Genomic DNA, 18,904 nt, shown 5'->3' on the forward strand with positions numbered 1-18,904 from the left:
GTTGTCCAGCCGTCAAAGCTGATGTGTATCTTACTCTGTGCCTGTGACAGCGCTGTAATAACCCGCGGCTTAAGGTAGTCGTACAGGCGCATGATATAACTAGAGACGCTATTATAGGAAGTCTATAAAGCTTTCTCTGCTTGTGGATTAGCTGACGCGATAAGGTCCCAAAAAGCTGGCGACTCGAAAGTAGAAAGTGGCTGGTTAGTCTCAACAATCCAGGCAACTGCTGCAAGCCTAAAGCGCTGGATATTAAAGCCAGAGAGCTCATTCGCGACTGCTTGGCTAACTCGATCGCCAGTAAGCACAGCCTGGATAGTATTGAGTACTTCAGCATCAACTTTCTCGGGTGTCTTGTAGCCATGGCCAGGCTTGTCCTCCTCAAGATGTCGTTGGGCTGCTAACGTTGATCTTGTTGTCTTATATATACAATAGACACCAGCGTTAATAAACTTTTGCTTATAGCAAAAGCGGCATATAAAGTAGTAGCGTCTAGGATTAAGCCGTGACGCGACGCGGTAGCCATAAAGGTATATCCAGCTTTTCTTCCCGCGCTGCGACGCCAAAGGCTTCATATACTAAGGAAAGTGGTCCCAGTCAAGACCTTCAAAGGCGTCTACTAGGTGTTCGTCGAAGCCTATACTAGCAAGCTCGTTAGAAGCTATCGTTGCCTCCTCGCTGCCGTCAGCGGGTGGGATGATAGCTTCTCGAGCCTGCGTTTCGCGCAGCCGCGCTTCGAAGCTCGATACCTAGGACGCTTCAACTAGAGCTTGACGAGGTGATAAGCGAGAGGATGATGGCGGGCTTTCGATAGATATAGGCTGGCTTAGAGTACCGCGGGGCACGCCCCGAGACCGCTTCGGTGGGGTAGCAACAATAGCTTAGACGCGTCTTTTTAGTGGCATGCTTGCAATCAAGAAATTGGTAAGATAAGAAGATATATATAATAAATTAACACGTATAGTATTAGAGATAGAGGTAAGAGTTAACGTTACTATAGATTAGTAGCCTACGTAAAGGAGTTCATAGTTATTCTTCTTTTTTTACGCACGGGCGTATTAAGCTCATCAAGCTCTATCAAGCTCAGCTTAATGAGCTTGACGAGCTTGATACAGCTTGATACAGCTTAATGAGCTTAGCTTGACTCAGCTTGACCGTTGAGTCAATCCAGCTTGATTGATGAGCTTGACTCAGCTTGATTGTTGACATCTCTGCATGCAATGCATGCATCCTTTCTACAAGACACCCACATAACTAGTCGCAGCTGATGCTATAAATTATTTCTACCATCAAACCAAACCAATCGCTCACAACAAAAGAGTCAAAGTAGGATATGATCAAGGCCAAAAACTCTACTTAGATACATACCCAACAAACAAGAACCAAGCCGACCAGCAAAATCCTCGATCAATCCTCAACATGCTGATCTGAGACCGAAATAGTACATATATACTTGGGAGTATATGTCTCGGAAAGACTGTCCAGAATCCCCAAGCTACACGAAGCGATGCGAAAACGTTTTCACGTAGACCTCGGGCCAGGGACTTCAATGCAAAAGGAAGAAGAGGAGGAAGAAGAAGAAGAAGAAGAGCCAGAAACTCCATTTCACATATCCACAGCAACAACAACTACATACATAACCCAGTACCACAAGTTCTTTTAGTCACAGCATCTATCCGCGAAGCCAAAAATAAAGCAAGAAAAAAAGAAAGCAAGCCAACATGGTACCAAACATATATCAAAACCCCTGCCATATGGCGAGTAAGTAAATCCATACATGTGCAGGGATTTACGACAAGGAGAAGAATAAGGCACGTGGATACTGGGATGCTGGGATGACATCAGACGGAAAAGGAGGAGGAGGAGGAACGTTCATCCGATGGACAAGGGAACAGTGTACTAGTATAGTATGTACATTTATACAGCAGAGTGTATGTATTTTAGTGTTCATATATAATAGATATCTACATCCTCTGTAATCCATTCATCCTACATAGAGAACGCTCCTATTCCCATTCCACTCCCACTCCCACTCCACGCAGCACCAGCCCCAGCACTAACCAAGACTAGTCCTAGCAGGTGAAAGTCGGGGGACCAGGGTTAACATAGCTAGTCGGAATGGGGTAGTTGATGTTAATCAGGATACCGGGGTCCGTGGCCTTGTAGGCGCCGGGGAAAGCCACGAGGTCGCGCGGGTTGGTGCTTCCGCCACCGGTGATTTGGAGCTGTGCGCACGACAGGTAGAATTGGGCGCCGCCGACGCTCGACGCAGTGTGGATGGCAATGTGCTCGTTGCGCATCAGGTACTTGCCCGCGGGGATGCATGACGGCAGCTTGATGTCGTAGGTAGATGCGCCTGGTGCGTGGAAAATGCCGAATATTAGCTTATAGACAGCTTTCACGAGGAGATTTCACAGAGAGAGAGAGAGAACTCACCCAACCACGTCAATTGACTCCCGAATTTGGGTTGTTCGGCGTAGATCCTAAACCAGACTGCGCCCGTGGGATCCCACGTGTTGATGTCGACGCCATCGGGTACGCGTGCAAGGTACGACTGGAAGGGGCCGGGGTGGTATGCACTTGGGTTTACCGAGACTTTGACGGAAGAACCGGCGGCGACGGTTAGGGTCGAGGTGCCGGCCTTGAGCTGGTTGCAGCGAATGTCGCTGCTGGTGACGGAGCCGACGAAGCCGTTGTCTTGCCAGTTTTTGGCCTGGCGGGTGTGCGACCATGCGGCGTCGCCGTTGACGCTGGGGAGCGTGTCTACGAGGGAATCAGTCGTGTTTTCATACCGTGGCTGGGCGAAAAGGGCATGGTGGTACAGTGGGCGTTGGCCAGGGAGGCCGCGGCGGCCAGCAGGATGGCTGTGAGCTGCATGTTTGCCGCAAGGGGGGTTGGATTTCAGGCTGAGTGTGCAGATGGATGGATATGCGGTTGGGGAATGTGCATCTGCATCTTTTGTCCAGCTCCTTATATACACGCTGTGTTATGGCCCTTGTCCGAGGAGAGAGCACCTGCTTCATCGAGACACAGCCACCGGCAGTTTGGTCCATCGAGGCCAAACGCCCATGGGACAAAAGATTCTGGCACGCGAGGTCCGGACAAGGCGGACATGAGGTGTGGCATAGATTGCAACGATATGAGGATAATATGTGCGGGATGCCAGACCCGTACTGGTAGGGCAGCGCTAGTGACGGATGTTGCTTCCGGGTGAAGTCGCGCGGCCAATCAGGCATTCGCATGCCAAAAACCGCGTAGATTGCCTACGTCAATGCAGTCGCCGTGACAATCTACGACTTGGGAAAGGGCATCACATGGGCTAGCCGATATGAATGCTTCTCCACATTAGTCTAGACGCCATTGATAGAACACTCATGGTATGGGTGAAACAATATCAGCCAAGCCCAAGCACCGAGCACCCAAGGAGTGAAGTGAATTGAACATGTTCGTGACTAGAATTCATTGACATGTAACTGTTCTGTATGACCAATTCTACATTGTCGTTCAAGTGGAGGGATACCTGCAACGGTCTTGAGGCTGGACAACGATGCATTCCTGTGAAGCGACCTGAAGCCGCAGGACAGCCGAAGCACCATTTCACTAGCGCTGCCGCGCCTCGATATCCTCGAATTGCTTTTGCGTTTCATATTTGCCTTCTGTGCCAGTGGCGACCGCCATGTCCTCGTCAACAGCAACATCAAAATTCCTGCCCCTATACTCGGGTCCCAGTGCGGTAAGCAAGATGACATAGGCATACACACAGCCCATAAAGATACAAATGACCAAGCCATACTTGTACCGTGAGGAGCCGCCCTTTGGTGGCAGGGGGAACCTCTCGCCAATGGTCGCCTCAATGGTAGATGAAGCCGAGGAAGCGAGGTTGCCGAGCTGGTAACTAGTTCCGACGACAAAGGTCCGAAACGATCCGGGCGAGAGTTCCATGAGGTGAATGGGAATAACGCCCCAAGCGCCCTGGACGCAAAACTGCTCGAAAAAGGCAGCTGCTATGACAGCCTCGCTGGAGGTAAAGGTATATGGGTAGAGCAATGCACCGCCAACGACACACATGACGATGATGCTGATGCGACGCCCAAAAATGGAAGAAGAGTATCCGACGATTGTGCCGCCAGCCATGGCGCCCAGGTTTGCCACGACCTGGGTGACGGTAACCTGGTTGGCCGAGAAGTTGTATTGGCTCTTTAGCATGGTCGGGTACAGATCCTGGCTGCCGTGTGACATGAAGTTGAAGCCGGCCATGAGCAGGACGAGGTACACGAGCAGCAGCCAGTGGCGCTTCAAGGCGACCTTGCCCTCTTGGACAAATGCCTTGGCTGCGTTGGGCTGTTCTTCGCGGATGCGCTGGCGTTCGAGATATGTGTTGGTCTCGGGCAGGCAGAGGCGGAACAGGATGATAAGGAGCGGAGGCCCTGCTCCGAACCAGAAGAGAGGACGCCATCCGTGGCCAACCGTATCCACAAAGGCACGTGCAAAGACGGTGGCAAGGAGATAGCCGAACGCATAGCCTTGCTGCAGAATGCCCGACATGATTCCGCGGGCCTCTTCGGGACAGTCTTCCAGGGCTGTGGCGACATTAGCGGCTGAAAGGGCACAGAGAAAAACAGACGACTTACCTGTTGCAGCAGCGTTGCCATACAAGCCACCCATGGCAATGCCGAACAAGGCCCTCACGCCCAGAAACTCATTGTAGGTGGAGCAGAAGCCAGTGCCGAGCTCGAGGACGATGAAGAGGAGATTGTTGATGATAAAGGGCCACTTCCTCCCGTAGCGGTCGGCAGCCAGGCCAAAGATGATACTGCCCACGCTTCTCAGCATCAGGACTAGCGTGATGCCCCACGTGATGTCTGCTTTGGTCTTGCCAAACGTCTTGGCAAGGTTGTCAATGGTGAGGGAGACGGTGAAGAAGTCAAAGGCATCCCAGGTCCAGGCGAAGAAGGCGACGAGGAAGAAGAGCCACTGCTGCAGATTGAGCATGCGGAGGAGGGTAATGGGGTTGGCGACCTTGTCACGGGCAGGCTTGAGCGTGGGGATGCGGGTTGCCATGTAGCGGCCCACGGTCATGCTGGGCGATGCTGGCACATAGTCGCGCTGCTCGGCGGTGTACTTTTGGTCTGCCATTGCGATTGTCGGCAGCGCGAGTGGCTGGGCGGGGCATGTCAGTGCAGAACGGGAGTTGGCTTCTTATAGACGTCTGCCTGGCCATGGGTGCGTAACGGGGGCGTGTGAAGTCGGCATCCCCGTGGCACGCCTCCCCGCAACCCCGCATGGCCATGGGGGGGGGGGGTCGTTGGGCCAGTCAGTCTTTGCAGCGAGCGCCACAGAAGACGGCAAGAGGCTGCAGGAGGCTGCAAAGGCTGCAGAGGCGCACCAAGAAAATGCTAAGCGCCATCAAGACTTGCTAGGCGGCTCTTGGCCGAGAAAAAGTCGGCGCAACATGCCGGCAGCCCAAAGGTGCCGCAAAGCTTGGTTGGCCGGCTAGCCACAGATAAGCATTTCTCCCCGCATCCGTGGGGTTGGCGCTGCTCTCGGCCCAACTGAACGGCCGCCCTGCCCTTCTCGAGACGTGTCAGCTCAGCTCAGCTCATGACGAGCCCGTGACACCTGTATCCCCGCGGCTGAGGCAGAGCGTCGGGTCGCGTACCTGTGTTTGTCGGAAGCGGGACGGGGCACCAAACTCTATGCACTGTCGTCTGTATTGTTGTATTACGGTCTTGTCTTGGCTGACGCCTATACTTGCACACACCCACCCACACCATGCACACTCGACTACCCGTCATGCCCGACTCGACTCAGCGCGAGAGCTCTCCGCCGAGCTCGGGCAATCCTCGGTCAGCCGCTCCAGCTCCGTCATACGCAACGCCTCTTCCACGCTCTGCACAAAGTGCCGGGGCCCGCCACACATTTCAATAATGCCACTGCGCTCAAACAGCTTGTGCACTGGACTCGACTCCTGCGGCACTCTGCAAAAGAAGACGCGCACCCCCCGCTGGATGTACGACTCGACAATCTCCGCAAGCACCTGCGTCCCCGCTCCGTCGAGCGACGTCACGCCGTGCACGTCAAAGATGATGTTTTTGTTGTGCTCGGCACGCCGCACGCGCGGCAACGCTGGGTGGGCCCGGCTGGTCCCGTGGTCTTCGAGGCGCCGAAGCCGTGTCTTGAGGTTGCCCGTGTTGGCAAACGTCAACGGCTCTGGGATCTTGACAATCAGGCACCCTTCAATAAACTCGACGTCGCCCGGGTGATGCTCGGCGTTGGTGAACTGGTTCGTCGTTCCCGGCACCCGCCCTAGAATCTGGATGCGCGGCCGGACCGAATGGCGGATGAGGCGCAGGATCGAGAGCCCGATGCCCACGCCGATGCCGCGCTTGAGATCCCACACAATCGTGATGACGAAAATCAGCCCCATGAGAATCAGCTCCGACCAGCCCGCAATCTTCCAGAAGAACTTGATGTCGTGCGGCGCCTCTTCGACGAGCGAGTACGCCACCACCGACACCATGGCGCACAGCACCCCCTTGGGCAGGTAGTAAAAGTACGGCAGCATGAAGACGGTGCACAGAATGGTAATCATCGACAGCAGGATGGAGCTCACCGGCGTCAGCCCGCCCGTCGAGGCGTTGACCTTGGAGCGCCCGTAGCCGCCAAACGCGGGCAGCGCCATGAAGAGCCCGCCCGTGATGTTGGCCGTGCCCAGAGCAATCAGCTCGCGGTTGGCGCTCAGCGGCATCTGCACGCCCTCTTTGTTGTGGTCGCCGCTGCCCAGCGACTTGGCCGCCACCGACGACTCGAAGAAGCCGAGCATGGCAATGATGAGGGCCGTGTTGATGGCATCCGACACGTACTTGAGGTGCGACATTTCAAACGGGAAGTGCACCGAGAAGAGCTTGGCGCTCGAGTTGACCTCGCCCAGCACCGCCAGCCCGTGTTGGTCGAGCCGGTATTGCCACGTGACGACGGCCGCAAGCACCACCACGACGAAGCGGTCTGGTATGTATGCCACATTCGGGTAGCGTGGCTGCACGCGCTTCTTGAACTCCCTGCACGCTGATTAGCAAAGAAAAAAAATGGAGAAAAAAAAACCGGCGCCAAGCCGTGCACACGCACCGGAAGAACATGATGATGGCAAAGGCAGTAAACGACACGGCACACGTCAGGCCGTGTGCATTGCCCACGTTGCGCACGAGGAAGACAAACTTGTCCAGGCAGCTGCCGTGCGACACCTGGTCAGCGGCCAGCCGGGCCAGCCCCATCTGCGGTATCAACTGGTCGACAAAGATGACGACGCCAATGGCGCTGATGAAGCCGCGCAAAAAGGGCCTGCTGAGCACGTTGTCGAGGAAGCCGAGGCGGAAGAAGCCTCCAATGAGGATGAAGGCGCCCGCCATGCACGTCACGATGCCGGCAATCTCGGCGTTGCGTCTGCCGTCGTCGTCGTGCGTGGTGCCCTTTTTGATGTTCTCGCGCACAATCTCGCCGACGAGCAGCGAGCCCGGGGCCTCGGGGCCGACCACCATCTGCGGACACGTGCCCAGCATGGCGTAGATGAGCGGGTTGAAGGCGAAGCTGTACAGGCCGTGCACGGGGGGCAGGTGGGCCAGGTTGGATGCGTACGAGAGGGCCATGGGGATGTAGAACGAGGCCATGGTGACGGCCGCCACCAGGTCGCCCTTGAAGTAGCGCCACTTGTACTGCTGGGTCCAGTTGAGAATGGGGATGTAGTACTTGAGGTACATGATGCGCTTGTCCTTGATGCCGTGGCGCTCGGCCAGCCAGCGCGTGGTGCTCGTCTTGCCGGGGCCCGTCTGGCTGATGACGCCGTCGGCAAAGGCGTCGCCCAGCAGCGCATGCGTCTCGTCGGGCGTCTGCTGGCTGCCGGGGAAGGCGCCGCCGAAGCTCTGCTCCGAGTGCATGCTCCCCGCGAAGCTGCCATAGCTGCGGTGCGTGGCCGGCCTCTGCCCCGCGTCGTGGTGTTGCAGCAGGCGCGAGCGCACCGTGGGCTCGAGGTCGATTTCTATGATGCCGCCAGCAGCGCCGACGTTTTGGCGCGTCAGGTGCGCCGCCGACGAGGCGTCTGCCGTAGGCTGGATGCCGGCCGTGGACACGATGACGGCGGCGTCTGGCGGAGGGGCGCTGCTCGAGGGCGCGGTGGAGGAGGAGGAGGTGGTGGTGGTGGTGGTGTTGTTGTTGTTGGTGTTGTTGGTGTTGCTGTTGGCGTTGCCGTCGTCATTGTCATCATCATCGTCATGGTAGTAGGAAAGCGGGCGGTGCATGGCCGTGTCGGGCGACGTCGACGAGTCCGAGGGCACATGGGCCTGTCGCAGCTGGCTGGGCGTGGCGGGCGCGTGTGCATGGCGGACGCTGGCCGTCGACGACTCGCGCGAGTGTGAAGCTCTGGATGCCGTCATGGTCGCCGGGCGGTGTTGGGTCTTGGTGGATTACGTAGCCGCAGCCGTCAGTCCCCGTCAGTCCACGTCCTTGTGCTCGAGTGCGGCGGTCCGTCTGGCGGGTGCAGCAGGCATGGGCATAGCGCTTCCGTGGCGAGGAGCAGCAGGAGGAGTAAAGGAAAAGCATGGACAATGCAGCGGCATGGTGGTTTTTTTCTGCTGGCGGGCGGGCGGGCGGAATCCTCTCTGCTAGCTTCTAACGTCAGTCGGTCAGAGCGCATCCAATGTCTGTCTCACCCCAACCGGCCCACGTTCCCCAGCGGTCCTGCATTGGCATCCCATGCATCCAAGTGCTAGCGCCGCTGTCGGAGCTCCCGTGCTGGGCGCCCGCCGGAAAAAAAAACCGCCTCGCCATGGAGTCATCGCGGCGGTGCCTGGCTTTAGTCCGCGCCTCACTCCGAAATCCGTGCCCGTGCCTTTATCAAGACGCCGCTGCAGCTGCCATTGAACAACAACAACAACAACCACACCCACACCCACACCCACATCAACCACCCAGCCATGGCCTTCCCCACCCTCCACGCCCGCGCAGAGGCCAAGCCGCTCGAGCACCGCTCGTGCCTCACGCCCACCACGGCCAAGAAGCTGCTCGACGCCGGCTACCCCGTCCTGGTCGAGCGCTCGCCCAAGGACCCCAACTATGCCCGCATCTTCGCCGACGACGAGTTTGAGCACGCCGGCGCCACGCTGATTGACGAGGGCGCATACAAGACGGCGCCCAAGGACCACATCATCCTCGGCCTCAAGGAGCTGCCCGAGGACGACTTTCCGCTCGAGCACACGTTTGTGCACTTTGCCCACTGCTACAAGCAGCAGGGCGGCTGGGAGCACGTGCTGGCCCGCTTCCCCCGCGGCGGCGGCACTCTCTACGACCTCGAGTTCCTCCAGGACGAGTCGGGCAGACGCGTCGCCGCCTTTGGCTACCATGCCGGCTTCGTTGGCGCTGCCCTCGCCACCAAGGTATGCAGAGACTGTGCGAGAGAGTGCGAGAGTGTATGAGAGAGAGAGAGAGAGAGAGAGAGAGAGACGTAGTGGCAGTGCTGACTCGTTAGACCTGGTCCTGGCAGCTCACCCACCCCAACGGCGAGCCCCTCCCTGGCCTTGGCGAATTTACCCAAGGCCGCGGGTACTACAACAACGAAGATGAGCTCATCGCCCAGCTCAAGGAAGATGTGGCTGTGGGCGAAAAGATTGCCGGCCGCAAGCCCTCCAGCCTGGTGCTAGGCGCCCTCGGCCGCTGTGGCTCGGGTGCCGTCGACCTGCTCGAAAAGATTGGCTGTGCCGACATCAAGAAGTGGGATCTGCCCGAGACCAAGGAGCGCGATGGCCCCTACCCCGAGATTATCGAGTCGGACATTTTCGTCAACTGCATCTACCTCTCCAAGCCCATCCCGCCCTTTGTCAGCAAGGAGAGCCTGCAGGCACCCAACCGCAAGCTGAGCGTCGTGTGCGACGTCTCATGCGACACCACCAACCCCCACAACCCTATTCCCATCTACAACATCAACACAACCTTTGACAAGCCCACAGTCGAGGTGCCCGTCCAAGACAGTGGTCCCAGGCTCTCGGTCATCTCGATCGACCATCTCCCGTCCGCCCTTCCCCGTGAATCCTCAGAAGCCTTTAGCAATGCCCTATTGCCCAGCCTGATGGCCCTCAAGGACCGCGCCACAACACCCGTCTGGCAAGGCGCCGAGCGGCTATTCCAAGAAAAGGTGCAGACATTGCCCGGCGGGGTTCCCAACAAGGAGGTGTAGGTTGCGGGCATGGAGCAATTACAAGCATGTCGATGATTGATTATGATTTATGATTTTCCAGGGATAGATAAAACAAATTTCACCCCCAATTCTGCTACATTGAATGTGCAGCAAAAACACCAATTCAAAACAGCATTCTCAATTCAAACTGGCAAAAAGATCGTAGAAGTCCCATTAACGCTATTATGCACGGATATATGCCACGCTATAGCTCTATTTCTTCATGTCAAACATGCATAACCCCCTTTCTAGATACCCTGCCTACTTCATACTTGACATGGCTCTACATTTCCTCTCCACCCCTCTTAAACAAAAATACTCTTCACAGTAGCTCATGCATCTCCTTCTTCTTCATATCCTTCTTCCCAGGCACATCCTCACGACCGATGCAACGCCCACGCATGCAACGCCTCGGCCTTGACTGCCTTGCGCTCTGCCTTTTCCTCGGGTGATTCCTCTGCCCTTTTACTTTTACTTTTACTTTTCCTTTTCTCCGTCCTAGTCTCCTCTTCCTCCGCCTTGGTTGTGCGTTTTGAAGTTGATGAAGCCGAGTTTCGCTTTGACGATGGGAGAAGAGACTTGAGGAGCGTTTTTGTGGATGCCATTGTCGAGGTCGAGGATTTTGTCGATTGCGCGTCTGCTGCTATGGTGGTGGTGGTGGTGGACATGCTGGGACGCGGCGATGATGATGGTGACATTTTGGGATGTGGTGTTGCTGATGGATAGCTGGATAGCTGAATGGATGGTTGATTGAAAAGATAACCGACAAAAGACTTGGTTCCCCAAAATGTATATTCCGATAATCCAATAGTTGCTTTTCTTTTCTTTTCCTCAACAAAGCTCAGATAGAAAACTGAATTCGTAATGCCAGTGATGAGTCTGATTGATACCTCAACCTCACCACCCACGCCTCCCTTCTTATACACGCTCCCTCCATTCCCCATCCACCCTCTTCCAGCAAAAGCCACATGTATGCTTAGCAATGAGTCTTCCGTTTACCCAGCGTTTTTCTCTCTCCATCTTCTACTAAGAAAAACAACTAGCATCCTTCGCTTCCTCACTGCCTGCCTCGTGGAACATGCTTCCAACCAATGACCCAGCACTCGCACCACATTTCCCCCACATGCGTGTGCCGGTGGCGGATATACAGCATGTCGTGCAAAAGGGCGCACACCGCAAGCAGCCAAGCGCATCCCCAGAACAGGAGACGGGGGAAAAGGGCTGAGAAGCCAGTCACAACCGTGAGCGTGAGTCAAAAGCACGGTTCACCGGCGGTGCCCAATACAGACTAGTGTTTTCTGCTTTTGGGTGCTCAGCTTGGTAAGCTGGCGTTGCTTACATATGGACCATTTCTTATCCACACGTCCAACGTCACGTCGTCTACTTGTTGGGTGCCCGGTCAGAGTCATGCACAGCGCAATGCTAGACTGCACTGGGGAATTTTTGCGGCGGGAGCAATGCAGCTGTGAAAAATTTCTGCTTCAAGATAATATACGCATGGCATGACGCATCAACCGGTATGTTCGGATATGCACTTTATTTACGTTTATCGGATATACTTTAATGACCTCGTCAGATATGTACAGTGTCATTCAATCTCTCAATATATACACGTCAATTAAAACCGCCCGCCCCCGTCACCGCGGCTCTAAGCCTCCCACCGCTTGGACGCAGCCTTCTTCTCGGCAAAAGTTGAGCCAATCTCTCCCCACTTGATCTTGCTAAACGTCACAGTTGGGTTCTTGACCTTCTTGAGAATCTCAGCTGGGAAGCCCTCGGTCGAGTTGCAGCGTCCGGAGGCGCCGCTGTCGAGCCACTGCATGGCGCCGCTCTCGTCCCACCACACGCTCATGGCCAGCACCATGCCGCGGGATAGGGCGTCGCCCATGCCCTTGTGTCCGCCGAGCTTGTTGTACATTTCCGCGCCGCCCTGCGCCGAGCAGTATGCCTGGTCCATGATGATGTTCTTGGTGGCATTCTCAATCACAACGCCGTCTTGCACGTACTTGCGCACAATTGCCTGCAGCACGCCGTTCTTGGCGGGGAACTGCGTTACGACGGTAAAGGGGCGCGTCGTGTCGACCTTGAGGTGCGGGCCGTAGTACGACTTGTCGCCGCGCTGGTTGTACGGGTTGTCTGCGCAGCCAATCTTGTCGCAGAGACCCGTCTTGCCGCACTCGTCGCCCGTGCAGCCAAAGAGGCTGGGCTTGCTGCATGTGTGCGGCGCAATCTGAGTCGCCTGGCTGTTGGCTTCCCAGATGTCCATTTCGTTGCAGCACACACCCTGCTTCTGGACGTTGCCCTGTGACAGAGTCAGTCAGTTACTCAACAAAGAAACACCAGTTCTACTTACTTCACCGTTGATCCACGGGGTTACAAAGCACTGTGCGTCACAGTAGCCCGTGCCGTAGGCAGCTCCCTTGGGGTTGAGCTTGGAGCGACCACCGTCGGCCCTCATCTCGCTAAGGTACAGGGCACCGTTCATGCCGCAGGGAAGCTTGGACATGTCGACGTCAAACGTCAGCTCGTTGCCGGTCAACTTGAGCATCTGGTAGTTCTTCTCGTCTTCAGACAGGAGGTACACCCTGGGGCTGGAAAAGCCGCCGCTGGGGTTGTACATGTCCAGGCGAAGGTCGCTGCCCTTGGTGAACACACCCACGGTCGAGTAGTCCGAGATGCCCTCGATGATGCAGTTCTGCGCGCATGCCTCCTTGGTAGGGCACGCCGTGGGGTCAGGGCCGTTACCCCAGGATCCGCAGCCCAAAGACGTGTTGTTCTTCTGGTGGATGTTGTGGGCGGCCGCGTCCGTGACAATGGCAGTATTCTGCGCCTTGCATCCACCGCGCTTGGTGCACTTCCATGTGGTGAGCTTGGGGTGCACTTCAGGAGTCGTTCCTGGGGTCTGAGCAACGGTCAAACCCAACAGGGCTGCAGCAAGGAGCGCGTAACGTGCCATTGGGGGCTGTTTGAGTAAAGACTGATGCTGGTGAAGGAGTGGTGGGTGGCGAGCTGTTTCATTGGAATTTCTACTCTACTTATACTGCTCCTCTGGACAACGACCCGGGTCGGAATGGCTCCTTTTGACAAGACCATTTCCCTCTCATCTAAAGCAGGCACCGTCCCCATTGGCCAGGTACCTTATCTAGACTGGTCCTCGTGATGTCCACCGTTTCGAAACATCGTCCTAACGGCGAGGAGGCTCTTGGTGGAGCTCAAAGAAGAAGCGTGGAAACTTCTTCAATCTATTGTGCCAGCTTTTTGCTTGGTTGAATATATCAATTTTGATTGTGGGGCCCCGCAGGAGAGAGTATTGATACGGTGCGTTTACCCGGTTTGGGTTTCTACGGTGGCGCTTGTTCCAAAGAGGAACAGATCTCATGCTGCAACCCATAGTTGCTTGCAGTGCTAAGGCTAATAATCAACAGTCTGCCTCAAAGAAAGCCCTTGAATATGCCCTTGGCCAGGCTCGTTGCTATGCTTTGTGCGACCATCCACGCCGACTGATAGAGGCACCGGTAAAACATGACAGCCATGCACAAAACGCCACCATCGCCCACTAGATCAAGCCCCGATATTTTGCGTCTTCCGCCACGCGGAGCAGCGAGTCAACACGTCTTGGCTCCGGCTCCCGGAGGATATTACTGGCTGCGCGCTGAGCATGATTTCCGCCCTGATTATAGCCTGCGAGGCACGCTCAACTTCAGGTCCAGAGACCGCATCCACGGCCCGCCATCGCAGACAATAGCTGTGCTTTCCAAGCCAGTTTCAGTTAAAGCGAGGCACCGCGCAGCAAGCACGTCGGAAAATCAAAGTCCCCCTTCCGGCGCTTAGCCGGCTTAGTCATTCAGCCTCGTCTGGTGGAGGCGCAAACCGACTTTGGTGTTTCAAACACGGCTCCTCAGCATGCCCCTTGAGCAGATTTTTACCTATAAGTTTGAAACGAATCCCGCAAAGGTGAGTAGAGTCCATTGTCGCACGTTGCTCATCATTGACTATAAAGGACCGCCATCAAGGCCGCCATCAGGGCCACCATCAGGGCCACCATCAAGGACCACTATGAACGACGGCCGCCTGTCGAAATGCCTCAAGACGGTGGGACGACGCTGCAACAGACGTGGTGGAGTCGTACCAGCTGCTCTTACCACTGGGCCATGTCGAAGTGCTGCGCTGTGTCAAAATATGCGACTGTAAAAAGATGCGACAGCGCGTGCGTCCAAGGCTTGTCATAGAGGAGCATGGCCAGCGTCCAAAACAGGTATGTCTTCCAAGGAAAATAATAGGGACCAAGTGGAACGGGCTAGGCGAGGTCCGGCGAGGCGCGTGCGGATGCGCTCATTCGTATGCCCCAAATGGGTGTGAAGACGAGATGCGACAGCCAGCACGCTGCCGTTGCCCCTTGGGCCAGACTTTGCGTGGGTGGATCTCGAGTGGCTGCAAGCACACTGTGGCGAGGTGCTAGGAAAGACTCTTCCTTTGCTGCCGCTAGGGTCGCCTTGTCTTTAACAGTGGCCAGGTATCTTGATGCGGCCCAGTGGGTATGCGGCACAGAATATCTACGCGTAATCGGGGATTAGCGTCCGACTACTGGTCCTGTTTTGGGGCGTCTCTCCGCCTTGGGAAATCAGCAGGTGTAGATGCCACAAATGGTGAAACGTCGACGGGAGCGGTTTGGCCGTAGTAGAGCCGAGACAGCGCGGACTGCTCCCCGTCTGCCGTTCTTGCGAGCGTTCAGAGCAAGCATGGCGAATGACCCACGGAGCAAATCTTCCAAATTATTGCCTGTGCCAGCATCAGAAATCCAGCCGTCAGGGCGAACGCAGGATCGCCTTCCGAATACGAGAGAGATTGGCGTCATGGGTGTTGCCGGGGGAGGGGATATCGACGCAAGAGAACCATGACGGGCTTCATGACCCACGCATACATGTCCATGGCAGCAAGAAAGCTCAAAGGCCTCTGCATCACGTAGGCGTACATGTGGAGGATTGTCTCAAAGGAACTGTGACTGCGTGGCGGCGGGCTAAAATTCCGACTGCTAGGTTCATCGTTCCGGCAGACGGCTAGTGCATGGATATGGCGGCTCACGTGCCGAGCGCCTAAAGAACTGCCCCTCATGCCCACTCGATTCGCAAGCCGAATCTGCAGAGCCAAAAGCAGCGACTCCAATTGCCGCATGCAAACCAGTCCGGCGACGAGGACGAATGCCCGGGGAAGCTTGACCCAAGCTGCGCCGCGCGGACACCATCTCTCGCAACGGTGCGGGCAGTCTTCTTGCTTACGGTCCATCCCGCGCTATTTTGCACCGTACCAAACACCTCCAGACGGCAATCAATGGCTAGACGCCCACGGCACGGGCGACGCTGCTCATTTGGACAGCAAGTCGAGCATGGACGTGGATACACACAGCCGCTGTCAGATCGCAAAACGGCTCATGAAGCGTGTCGAAGGAGCCGTCCACGACACGGCAATGCAAGCTGCGAATTGTTTCCTGGAGATAGGAGGTGTTGCGTCTACTTGGATCGCCAGGCCCCTTTGACGTGCGAGGCAACGATCGGCTCCATCTCAAATCATTCTTCACAAATCCTACCTTGACCTCACAAGCAGCATCCCGACAATGCCACGGCTAACGCATACATGATTCCGAGCCCCAATGTCGACAACGCTAGATGGCCCGGCCCACGTCAAGCGTGCCACGGCGGGCGGGGGTGCTTTGCCGCTCGCTGACCCAAATGTCCAACCTTTGCCGACCTCCGCTACCCACCTCCCCTTTTCCCACATGGTGGAGCCCAGTATGATGCAGTACCTGGCAGACATGGCCCATAATTCGACTGGCAGGGACAAATTTATCGGCTCCACCAGGCACGTTGCCGATCTTCCAGACCAAAGGACCTCATGTCGCCCCACGAAGATCCCGGGCTCGTCCACCAGTTTGTCTCCAAGACCGCTACCAGGATTCATAGCAATGAGCGGCCTTGTTGCTTACAAAATTCTAGCGTAAACACGGCTGGGCAACCAAACGCATGCACGGCTTGGACCCTAGTGTTGAGACGTCTGTGAGGCAAGATCGCCGGGGGGGGGGGTGGGGAACCAATTCATGGCCTACAATATGCTGCTGCTTCTCTTGCTCGATTTGCCGGGTGTTGGTCCACCATTTCCTCTCCTCACATACTTACGACTCCCTCACAAACTGACCATCCACCATGGAGGATAGAAGTGGGCAGGTCTTGGCCATAGCCCTCACATTTCTGGTTCTGGCTTGGGTCACGGTCAGCCTCCGCTGCTATGTGCGGTAAGGCCCACTGCAAAATCGGGCCAACGCACCCCTAACTGATGTTCATGTAGATGCTTCCTAGTCAAGGGCTTTGGCGTTGACGACTACACCATGCTCGTCACGCTGTGCTTCTTTACCGGATACCTCATAGCCCAGATTGGCGGCGCCGTCCACGGAACGGGCGTACGGCGGGAAAAGCTCTCAGATGCACAAGCTCAAACGGCCCTCCACTTTTGGTTCTTCTGCGAAATCTTCTACACGCTGTCGACGTGCATGCTCAAGATCTCGGTCGGCTTCTTCCTGCTACGCATCACCATTGTCCCGCTTCACATCTGGATTATCCGTCTGATTATGGTTGTATCGGGAATCGTGGGAATTGCATACACATCCGTCGTCATCTTTCAGTGCAAGCCCATCTCGTACTGGTGGAATCTCGACCCAAATGCCAAGGGTGTCTGTCTGTCCTCAGCACTCGTCATGAACTTTACGTTTGTCGTCTCTGGACTGAATGCCTTTGCCGACTGGGTCTTTGCCATCCTCCCCGTTTTGATTGTCCAGGGCCTGCACATGAAGAAGCGCATGAAGGTTGTCGTGGCCTCTGTCATTGCTCTGGCGGCTATGTAAGTAGCATCGAGCAGTCTCGTTTGCAGAACAAGTCTGACTTCAACAGTGGCTCTACAGCAACCATCATCCGGCTGCCATACACGAGCTCTATCAAGGGCTACAAAGGCGATTTCCTCTACCGCACAACCGACTTTGCCATCTGGAGTACAGTCGAAGTGGGCCTGGGTATAACCGCCGGATCCATTGCAACACTCCGGCCATTATTGAAACAAGCCTTTGAAATCACTCGCTCCGGCTCCGCTATGCCCTGGAGCAAGCCATCGCTCAAATCCGGCCAAGAACATTCGGGCAACCAACTCAGCACGCTCAAGCCGAGCATCCAAAAGTCCGTCACCATCACTACATCGCGCGCGCGACGCGAAAGTGCCGGCTCCGACGAAGAAACGTTCCTGAGCTCGACCATGCCCTCGCAAGCATGGCAGCAGCAACAAGGCCACCCTAGCTACAATACAACTAGGGTGATTGACGAGCGCGGCGCTCGAGTATCCGTCGACCAAGATCGACGACACAAGCAAGGGCGAGGAGGCAGCCCTGCAGGCGCCAGCCACTCCACCGTCGGTAGCGAAGAATCTGGAAAAACACCACGAATCCATGTACACGAGCGCTTTTAGCCAAACCACCTATTGTAGTTAATAATACAAATAGCCCGGGATGCCTGTGCTTGACACTTGCTCAAAAAAAACTTTAGATTTTTGTTTATGTTTACATGTTTCGTTCAAGACTCTTACATACGTGGTTGATTAAACGCCTTTCTTTCTTTCTTTCTTTCTTCCGTTTCTCGCACATGCATACATGTGTATGTATGTGTATGTGTGTATGTGTATTGCATAAAACCCCGGCTTGGCTTACTCTCCCTACTCCCCTACTCTACTCTACCCTACCCAGGAGACCTGCATACATATAAATTACCATATTACTTGGCAACACCCCCCCCTTACCTGCTACATACTCACCTCCCTCATCCGTCTCTTCGTCCTTTCCCCCCCCCTTCACACGTACATACATGTGCATGTGCATGCGCAACACCCCATCTGCCATCAACAGACGAATTATTATTTTTTTTTCGCGCTCCACCCGGCGTGTTTGCATGAATATAGGTCTGGGGGGTTCTGCGATAAGCGCAGGGGTGCGTGTCGTGTGGCCTTTTTTTTTGTTTGCTTTGATGCGGCGGACTGCACCGACTAGGCATGTGCATGTGCATGTGCATGTGCATTTGTGTGGATGTGTGGCAAACTGCTGTGACTGTGGTGGCGGCCGACAAGCTTTTCCTGACTCGGCCGACTTGGGGGGTGCGGTACAGTAAGTACAGTAAAAGGATCCGGCCCGTTTGCTTGCATGACGCTACTTTCTGTCTCTCTCTGCCTCTAGGTGTACACCCACACCTACATATGTATGTCTCCTGGGGCATTTCTTTTCCTCATCCTAATGACGGTAGGTAACCAAGAAATGCTATTCTCACACTCTTCCGACAAATTTTCAGATTCCAGGCTGGATGGTGATGGTGATGGCGATTCCATCACATGCTTCTCACACCTAGCCTACATATACACCTACTTACCTAAGCTAACATGACCTGACGTGCCTTATCTTAACTTTCCTGATGCAAAGCCCGCATTCCAGCATACTAATTCCACGGTAATACTGCACTCGCACATCATAGTTGTTGATTATGTCGACAGAGCACTGTTCTATTCTATCCTATTCTATTCCATTCTACAAACCCCCACTTTTTTTTTTCCCAGTCTTACGGCGCTATCGTCTTACACCAAATATTTCGACCAGACAGATAC

General features: G+C 55.4%; 8 protein-coding genes across 8 annotated transcripts; 3 read left to right on the forward strand and 5 right to left on the reverse strand.

Annotated features, from left to right (window-relative positions):
- Window positions 1-2,072: 2,072 nt before the first annotated feature.
- SETTUDRAFT_28054 (glycoside hydrolase family 61 protein) lies at window positions 2,073-2,877 on the reverse strand (the record flags this gene model as incomplete). The annotated part of the gene is made up of 3 exons (XM_008026336.1): window positions 2,073-2,356; window positions 2,437-2,763; window positions 2,823-2,877. 3 exons carry the CDS (start codon window positions 2,875-2,877, stop codon window positions 2,073-2,075), a joined length of 666 nt encoding a protein of 221 aa, XP_008024527.1.
- A 609-nt stretch (window positions 2,878-3,486) lies between these two features.
- On the reverse strand, window positions 3,487-5,136 carry SETTUDRAFT_150342 (uncharacterized protein; the record flags this gene model as incomplete). Its single annotated transcript, XM_008026443.1, has 2 exons — window positions 3,487-4,580; window positions 4,632-5,136. The coding sequence occupies 2 exons, from the start codon at window positions 5,134-5,136 to the stop codon at window positions 3,601-3,603; spliced, it is 1,485 nt and encodes a 494-aa protein (XP_008024634.1). The 3' UTR covers window positions 3,487-3,600.
- A 562-nt stretch (window positions 5,137-5,698) lies between these two features.
- On the reverse strand, window positions 5,699-8,426 carry SETTUDRAFT_150343 (uncharacterized protein; the record flags this gene model as incomplete). Its single annotated transcript, XM_008026444.1, has 2 exons — window positions 5,699-7,058; window positions 7,126-8,426. 2 exons carry the CDS (start codon window positions 8,424-8,426, stop codon window positions 5,792-5,794), a joined length of 2,568 nt encoding a protein of 855 aa, XP_008024635.1. The 3' UTR covers window positions 5,699-5,791.
- Window positions 8,427-8,962: 536 nt separating this feature from the next.
- SETTUDRAFT_168897 (uncharacterized protein) lies at window positions 8,963-10,309 on the forward strand. Its single transcript, XM_008026445.1, has 2 exons — window positions 8,963-9,425; window positions 9,518-10,309. Exons 1-2 carry the CDS (start codon window positions 8,967-8,969, stop codon window positions 10,220-10,222), a joined length of 1,164 nt encoding a protein of 387 aa, XP_008024636.1. The 5' UTR covers window positions 8,963-8,966; the 3' UTR covers window positions 10,223-10,309.
- A 91-nt stretch (window positions 10,310-10,400) lies between these two features.
- On the reverse strand, window positions 10,401-11,078 carry SETTUDRAFT_168898 (uncharacterized protein). Its single transcript, XM_008026446.1, has one exon. It carries the CDS (start codon window positions 10,918-10,920, stop codon window positions 10,600-10,602), a length of 321 nt encoding a protein of 106 aa, XP_008024637.1. The 5' UTR covers window positions 10,921-11,078; the 3' UTR covers window positions 10,401-10,599.
- A 792-nt stretch (window positions 11,079-11,870) lies between these two features.
- On the reverse strand, window positions 11,871-13,178 carry SETTUDRAFT_109047 (glycoside hydrolase family 7 protein; the record flags this gene model as incomplete). Its single annotated transcript, XM_008026447.1, has 2 exons — window positions 11,871-12,509; window positions 12,561-13,178. 2 exons carry the CDS (start codon window positions 13,176-13,178, stop codon window positions 11,871-11,873), a joined length of 1,257 nt encoding a protein of 418 aa, XP_008024638.1.
- Window positions 13,153-13,775, forward strand: SETTUDRAFT_177055 (uncharacterized protein). Its single transcript, XM_008026448.1, has 2 exons — window positions 13,153-13,540; window positions 13,648-13,775. Exon 1 carries the CDS (start codon window positions 13,203-13,205, stop codon window positions 13,380-13,382), a length of 180 nt encoding a protein of 59 aa, XP_008024639.1. The 5' UTR covers window positions 13,153-13,202; the 3' UTR covers window positions 13,383-13,540; window positions 13,648-13,775.
- A 2,644-nt stretch (window positions 13,776-16,419) lies between these two features.
- SETTUDRAFT_28059 (uncharacterized protein) lies at window positions 16,420-17,725 on the forward strand (the record flags this gene model as incomplete). The annotated part of the gene is made up of 3 exons (XM_008026337.1): window positions 16,420-16,508; window positions 16,562-17,110; window positions 17,161-17,725. The coding sequence occupies 3 exons, from the start codon at window positions 16,420-16,422 to the stop codon at window positions 17,723-17,725; spliced, it is 1,203 nt and encodes a 400-aa protein (XP_008024528.1).
- Window positions 17,726-18,904: the final 1,179 nt, after the last annotated feature.

This window comes from Exserohilum turcica (assembly GCF_000359705.1).
Source record: "Exserohilum turcica Et28A unplaced genomic scaffold SETTUscaffold_18, whole genome shotgun sequence".
NCBI lineage: Eukaryota > Fungi > Ascomycota > Dothideomycetes > Pleosporales > Pleosporaceae > Exserohilum > Exserohilum turcicum.